Source organism: Pongo abelii, chromosome 4, assembly GCF_028885655.2.
Source record: "Pongo abelii isolate AG06213 chromosome 4, NHGRI_mPonAbe1-v2.0_pri, whole genome shotgun sequence".
Lineage (NCBI taxonomy): Eukaryota > Metazoa > Chordata > Mammalia > Primates > Hominidae > Pongo > Pongo abelii.
Window position 1 is genome coordinate 70,276,393 of NC_071989.2, and position 7,125 is coordinate 70,283,517.

Genomic DNA, 7,125 nt, shown 5'->3' on the forward strand with positions numbered 1-7,125 from the left:
AATGGGATTCTTTAACAACAGTACTTTGTTGCAGTGAGGTGATTTTTCTGAAGAATCCCAAACCTCACAATATTCTCTATACTCCTCCAACCCCTTACACACACACACACACACTGTAAAGTATCAATCTCACATATATAGAAAGGCTCTCTAAGTGATGGGAAAAAGTGGGGAAAAAAAGCCTATGTCAAACAAATACAAAATTGGCATGTGTTAAGACTAATAAATTATAGAAAAACAGACCTTTAAATACCTTTAAGTTGTTACAACAGAACTGATGAAACCATAACTTTAGTAGGTAACTGAGAATTATGACTATATCCTTTGCTTCAATACTTTTACTCTAAAATGTGACCCTAAGTAAAACATGTACATAAATTCTTTCCATGAACAGCTTGATTGCAGAAAACCAAACGTATTATAGATATATCTTAACACTGAATAATTTCAGTGTCTTGAGTTATAATGTGTTGCTCACACTGGCACCAAGTAGAGACTGATATAAGCTAAAAGAATAGCATTAAGTGTTATTCAAACTGGTCCATAAACATTCTCAGTGGTCCTTAGGTTCTGAGAGATACAGTCCTGCAGTTTTACAAGTATGCTTAGCTGTAACTGAAATTCTAACTTGCATAACATAATGTAACTTAAAATATTAGTTCCTCCAAAAAAAAAAAATCCAGGACCTCTTTATAAAAAATTATCAAATTTATTTTAATGTCTAGTTTCATTTTTAAACTGTAGCTGCTGGACAATTTTTTGTAATTTAAAATTCATTATCAGGGGTACAGAAAACATTAATAAGCTGACAGTGAATTAAATACTAACAGTGAATAAAATTACTGGACCATGCATTTATAAAAGCCATGTTTAATAGTAAAACGTTCCAGTTATACTAAACTGAAAGAAACATCCTTTAGCTCCCTACTTCCAATTACAGCACATTCTCATTTTGATATAATTTATCCTTTTCACCCAATCGCTACTATGCCCAACAAAGTGTTTCCAAATTTTATACCTTTCTTTACCACTTATGAAGTATGAGGTAACTGTGACATTTTAAGAGTTCTTTAAAAGAAATGTGAAATTTAACATTTTACTTTGAACCTGTTTGATCAGAAAGTATTAAATATCACTACCACGAGTTAAAACAAAGAATGAAATAAAAAACAAATGGTGTCTATGTAATCGGCGAATTACTTGATAAGACATTTTAACTATTTTACAGTTCTGCTTAGCACAAGAATAAACTGGATTCCAAGGTACTACAGTGTTTGGCATTTTTACTGCAAGCATTAAACCATAGTGTTACTCCTCTCAAGCCATCTCTAAGAAAATGGCAGTGTTTGTGAGTACAAAAATTGTTCTGTCCAGTAGGTGGTATTCTACATAATCAAGATAAGAGAATTCTTTATAAAATTATGTTTTAAAAAATGCAAAATGACTTATAATTACCATCTGTCTCAAAGGCTGTAATACGAAAAATGCAGCAAATAGAAGTACTCATTAATATTATTTTGTTTTGAGAAAGCCAGAAATGATTCTAAGAAATAAGCAATAATAATAAAAGATGTAATTAATATACTGTATCTCTTTTAAGCCAAAGACACTTTTTACCTCAAACAAGACTGTTCTGACTTTTACATTCTTAATTTCCTTTGTCCAAAATAGGACCCCATTTTAAATAGAGTTCATTTGAATTGAGTTCATAATCTAAGCCACTTTTCCCCACAGGATGTTTTCATTTCAGTATATAAACTGCTAAGCGGCAAATGACTAAGTCAGTTATAAAGAATTTGTACCACAGTAAATGCTGATTTACAATAACTGTCAATAGAAACCTATAAACTTCTACACCCAAGCCTAAAAGTTACTATAGTATTGAGGTCAGAACTAACATGATTCTTCCATTTGGTCAAATTTCATTTACTAAATAATACTGTCAAGAAATCCAAAGAGGAAACTTCAGTGGGTTCTTCCAAAGCTGCATAATTTTCCAAATGATTTTCCTCTGGTTGCAAAGCCTGTTCAGTCCTTCAATCCTTTTTTAGTCGTTTAGCTTTTGCAATGTTTTCTTGGCGTTTTTGCTTCTTCTTTTGCTCCTTCTCCCTGGCCTCAATCATCTTGGCCAATTTCCAAGACAGTACAGCACTTGCTAGGAACAGTGGAGTAAGGGCCAAAATAACGGTTGTAAGGAAGCCATATGGGTCCTTTGCAGCCCATTCCACAACATACTCAGCCCAAGCCTTTATATCAAACATCTTCACAGCAGTCTTATGAAAACTGGGGCTGGGGGAGGTGGGTGGAGAACACAGAGGAAAAAAACAGGAGAAAAGACTATGTGGTTAATCAAATTTTGAAAAAGTTTCCTCATACAACCAGTTAACTCAGGATTCCATTATCACTCAGTTTGCTTTTTTAAAAAGTACTAATTAGTACTATTGTAATAAGGACTAGTATCTCCAGTTAGGAAAAAGTAATTCATCTAGTACAGCCAGAATAGTGACACTTCAAAGAGGTAAAGTTATAGAAGACTTTAAAAAGCCATGTGACTCTGTCATAAGGACTATGCATTCTCACATGCCTCCTATATTCAAGACAAACTTTATTTAGGAGGAGGCTTTTATAAAAATCTTGAGTTTTCTATGGTCATTCCAGGAAACAGCTGAATACAGTTTGTCATTTTTTGACATATCCTTAGTATTACTAATTAACAAAAATACAAATCAGCAAATTTGGTGTTTGAAAAGGACAAGCCACAGAGCATGTGAAATGCTCGCAGAGAAGGAGAGATGACTATTTCCCCGAATGGGAAAGAGAGGGTAAGGGAGCCATGACATCACATTAATATGCCAAAGAAGCAAAAAGTACTGTGCTATTTTATGCCCTTTCAGCTTTGAGGACCTCTGTTGGAATAAGCCTAATTTAATAAATGAGAAAAGTAGCCTTAACAGATGCCATGTGTTTTGTTCCTTTTTGAGTGTAAGGAAAAGGCAACTGGCAAATGAGGATTATGTGACTTGAGTGATATTTTCTATTTTGCCCCAGAGGCTTTTCTCCCTTTCATGTTTGTGTCAACCGCTATTCAAAGTGGAGAATTAGAATACCTGGGTAGGGAATGAGTGTGTATACATCCACTTACAATTTCAACTGGAATTTTTAAAAAAAATCATCTACCTTATGCTTGAGTAGTGATCCCTTAACTTTGTCCTGGTGTTATTAGTGACCCAATCACGACTTCAGATGACCCTTGGTAGTCTGTCTTCTTGAGTTCTACTGTACACATCTGAGAGACGGTTTAAATTCTGTACAATTGGCTAGTTGGAAAGAATACAAAAAATAAAACAAAATTTAAGTCACAACTTTCAGGATAATTGTAATACAATTTTAAATGGAAAATTTCTATATTGTATATATGCAACCTATATGACATCTAAAATTGCCTATCCAGTATAGTAACTTAATACGTTTCTTCCTCATTTGAATTTACAATTGCAAATGCCCTGTAAGAAAATTCTAATTACTGGAAATCAAGTATTTTACTAAGTTACTTATTTCAATAAAATTTTTTTAGTTCATTGACATACGGGAGACAAGTTGGCTCACTGACTGACTTACACAGCGTATCCGTTCCTAGATTTTCAACTTTTTATACTAAAAATGTTGCCACTCATTTATTTACTGGATTAGGTACACCACTACAAAATCAAACACCTCATCTTACTCTTTATAAAGGTTTTTTTGGGTCCATCATACAATTTGTGTCCTTTACTTAAAAAATTAGAAGACATAACCAAACAAATTATAGTAATTCACCCGCAGTCCCATTATCCCAGGAAAACTGTGACAGTTTTAATTATATCTTTCCCACGATTTTCAACTGAACACACATGAAAGTGCCTAATACGTTAAATATCTTAGCTCCTGGACTTCATACGACCTCACCCATACAGTCAGAATTAGGTACTACTGAGATCGATCTGCCTTCACCTTCTCCAGCCCAGTAGCGAATAAAAAATTTAAGTTTCAGAGATAAGCAAAAGAACTTTGCAGTAAAAGAGCCATGGGCCACAGGCCACACATCTCCCTGCACCTCAACTTCAGACCCAAACGCTCGCGCTTCCACACTTTCAGGAATAAATCCTACTCTTCCGCCCAAAACGGATCGACCAGGCTCGATCTCCCAACCAGACCCGCGTGGCCCCTGCGGCTGCAACTGGTAGCACTTGACGGCCGTGCGCACTTCCTCCTTTGTCTTTCCCTTATTCCTTACGTTTCTCCCTTGCTCACTCTTCCCTCCTTACCCTATCGGGGCCGCAGACCCACGGAGGCCACGTTCACTCCTGCCCCTCGGCCTTGGCAAGCGCGGGCCCCTTGTCGCGCAGAGCGGAGGGTCCTGGGGGATCCTGGGTTGGCCCAGCCACACCTTGCGCCGCCGCCGTTTCTGCTGGACACCAGGAGAAAACCACGGCAGCTACAGCCACCAACTTCCCCTACCTAGCCCCACGGGCTCGGATCCCACTCCCTACTCACCGCCAGACCGGAAGCAGGAAGGCGGAAGTCGCGGCCTTTGCGTCCCGCCCACAGGCGACCTGAGCCGCCAGCCGGGCGTGAGGAAGTCTAGGGGCCAGTTTCCGGCTGCGCCATTGCTGTGTGGGTCTTGGGACCTCGAGTTGGTGGGGGCGGGGGTAGGGCAGCGCTGAGATTTCCGGGGAGCGGCAGGTGAGGCCGCGCGGGGCGGGTGACGGCACCCGGGCGGGCTCCTTTCCAGGCTGGAGCCCGAGACTGCCACGTCCTGCGGGGACCAAGTGGTGGGCGAGGAGGCGTGGAGCGGCTTCAGGACTCGAGGAGCGGTTCTGAAGCAGTTAGGGACTTTTGCTTTTGCCCCCCGAGGTCGATTGGAAGACAACCCCCATCCCCTGCTGTAGCCGGACAGTTGGAGGGTCATGGGTGGGTGAGGTGTTTGGCTGAGGGAAACTCAGACCAAAGAGCAGCGGCAAGAAAGCAGTTGGGTCCCCACAAACCGTCCGAAGTCAAGGTGAGAGTCACACAACGACCCTTGACGATTCCGGCGAGTTCATCGTGGTTCACATCCAACTCCATGCCTCTCTCTTCTGCCTGGACAATAGTTACATCCTTATGAAAAGGAGGCAAGCTGCTAGGCCTTGGTGGATCCACTCAACCTTGTTACCAAGGGACATGCCGCCATGCTATGTGAAAAGGGGGGTTTTGTTGTTTGTTTTTAATTTAAGTATCTAATTCGTTTCACGAAAGAATGATCAATACCGGCCCACAGTAAACTTGATAAGTAATTAAACTGTCAGGGCATAGAGTTCCCATAGAGGTGCTTGTTCTTTCAATACACAAATAAAGGGATGCAAAAGTCAACATGCAGAAAGGGTGAGTTAATATTGTCTTCTAATCTACAGGAACTGAAAGATTAGCTAATCTGGTTTGGTTGGTGACCAAATTTTGTGATTGCTTGCACTGTTTGACTACCTCTGACAAATGGTGCAAGACCTCTTCACTGTTTGATTCTCCAAAGACTATAGAATGTTCTCTTTCAGGAGCAAGCTGGGACATGTTTAACTAGTTTAGGTAAAACAACAATAACTGTTATTTACCAGGGAACAGGCTTTTGGCGGATAATCTAACGATCTACGATACTGTCCGTTGGGCATATGTTAATGTTTGTAATGTTGTATTACCAGCAGTTGTTTTCTTACTCCTTTTTATTTGAAAACCTGGATGATAATTTCAAAGCCTATGCTGCTTAAGCCTAGCCTGTACCTTAGTAGCCAGAAAAAGTAGACTCAGTCACTGGATTGTGTGCACTGAATACTTACTTGAGATAACTGATTTTTCTAAAACTTCCCCAAGTCGTGAATCCAAGATGTGGGCAGAATGTATTATTTTAACATCCTTCGTTCCAGAGGCCAATGCGTGTTTTATTTTAACCATGATAGATGGTTTTCCCAGTTACTGCCTCCGGATACTTGCAGTGCTGCATCCCTAGTTAAAAGCCCAGAAGTCTTGGCAGGAAGAAAGGGCATATAAGGAGAAAGCCTTTGTAGCTCTTTAGCTGTAATCTAGACCGGGGTCCCCAACGACGAACTGGTACCTGGTTTGCCTGTTAGGAACGGGGCCGCACAGCAGGAGGTGAGCGATGGGTGAGTGAGCATTTCCGTCTAAGTTCCGCCTCCTGTCAGATCAGCAGCATCATTAGATTCTCATGGTGCGAACCCTAATGTGAACTGCATGTGCGAGGGATCTAGGTTGTGCGCTCCTTATGATAATCTAATGCCTGATGATGTGAGGTGGAACAGCTTCATCCTAAGAGCATCCTCCGTCCCCGTCCATGGAAAAATTGTTTTCCACGAAACCAGTCTTTGATGCCAGAAAGGTTGGAGACTGCTGATCTAGACCATGCCTTTACAGTCTAAGTTTGCTTATCTAGCTTCAAGTTCCAGGACAGTCTGCAAGACCAGGAACAGCATAGGGGTTGCCACAGTGGAGCTCCTTATTGCAGTCTGCATTGCCTTAACTAAAGGTGGTGTCAGGATTGATTCAAATACTGTGAACTACTTTCCATAATGAGGAGTCTGAGCTCGTGAACTGAGATTCACGGTTGTGGTACAGTAATGATACGTATACTCTGATAAGTCACTCTGTGTTTCCATTTAGATATGTGGAAAGCATACTAGACAATCTCCAATGCCCTTTCAGCTTTAAAATCTGTAAATTGGACTAGATTTGGTAATTTTTCTTACTTAAATAAATAGCATAGTAAGGTATTTGATAGAAACATTATTGCAAGTTTTCTTAAGGTCTTTTTTTTTTTTTTAATTTTGAGACGGAGTCTCTGTCACCAGGCTGGAGTGCAGTGCTACGATCTTGGCTCACTGCAACCTCCACCTCCCAGGTTCAAGCGATTCTCCTGCCTCAGCCTCCTGAGTACTTGGGACTACAGGCGGGGATCACCACGCCCAGCTAATTTTTGTATTTTTAGTATAGATGGGGTTTCACCATTTGGCCAGGATGGTCTCGATTTCTTGACCTCGTGATCCACCCGCCTCGGCCTCCCAAGGTGCTGGGATTACAGGCGTGAGCCACCACGCCTGGCCT

At 40.8% G+C, this 7,125-nt stretch overlaps 1 protein-coding gene across 2 annotated transcripts; it reads right to left on the bottom strand.

The window, feature by feature from the left end:
- Window positions 1–689: 689 nt before the first annotated feature.
- On the bottom strand, window positions 690–5,380 carry SMIM15 (small integral membrane protein 15). 2 transcript variants are annotated; one of them, XM_063723928.1, is made up of 3 exons: window positions 4,534–5,380; window positions 3,178–3,317; window positions 690–2,289 (listed from the first exon to the last, which is right to left on the bottom strand). In XM_063723928.1, exons 1-2 carry the CDS (start codon window positions 4,946–4,948, stop codon window positions 3,274–3,276), a joined length of 459 nt encoding a protein of 152 aa, XP_063579998.1. In that variant the 5' UTR covers window positions 4,949–5,380; the 3' UTR covers window positions 690–2,289; window positions 3,178–3,273.
- Between the last annotated feature and the right edge of the window lie 1,745 nt (window positions 5,381–7,125).

What these genes read in the sequence shown, in the direction of transcription:
- SMIM15 (XM_063723928.1), bottom strand. Translation starts at nt 4,948, where the DNA reads ATGACCCTCCAACTGTCCGGCTACAGCAGGGGATGGGGGTTGTCTTCC. An exon ending in TTCCTGCTTCCGGTCTGGCG is followed by an intron (nt 3,318 to 4,533) that starts GTGAGTAGGGAG and finishes CTTTCCAACTAG; the next exon opens with CCAATTGTACAGAATTTAAA.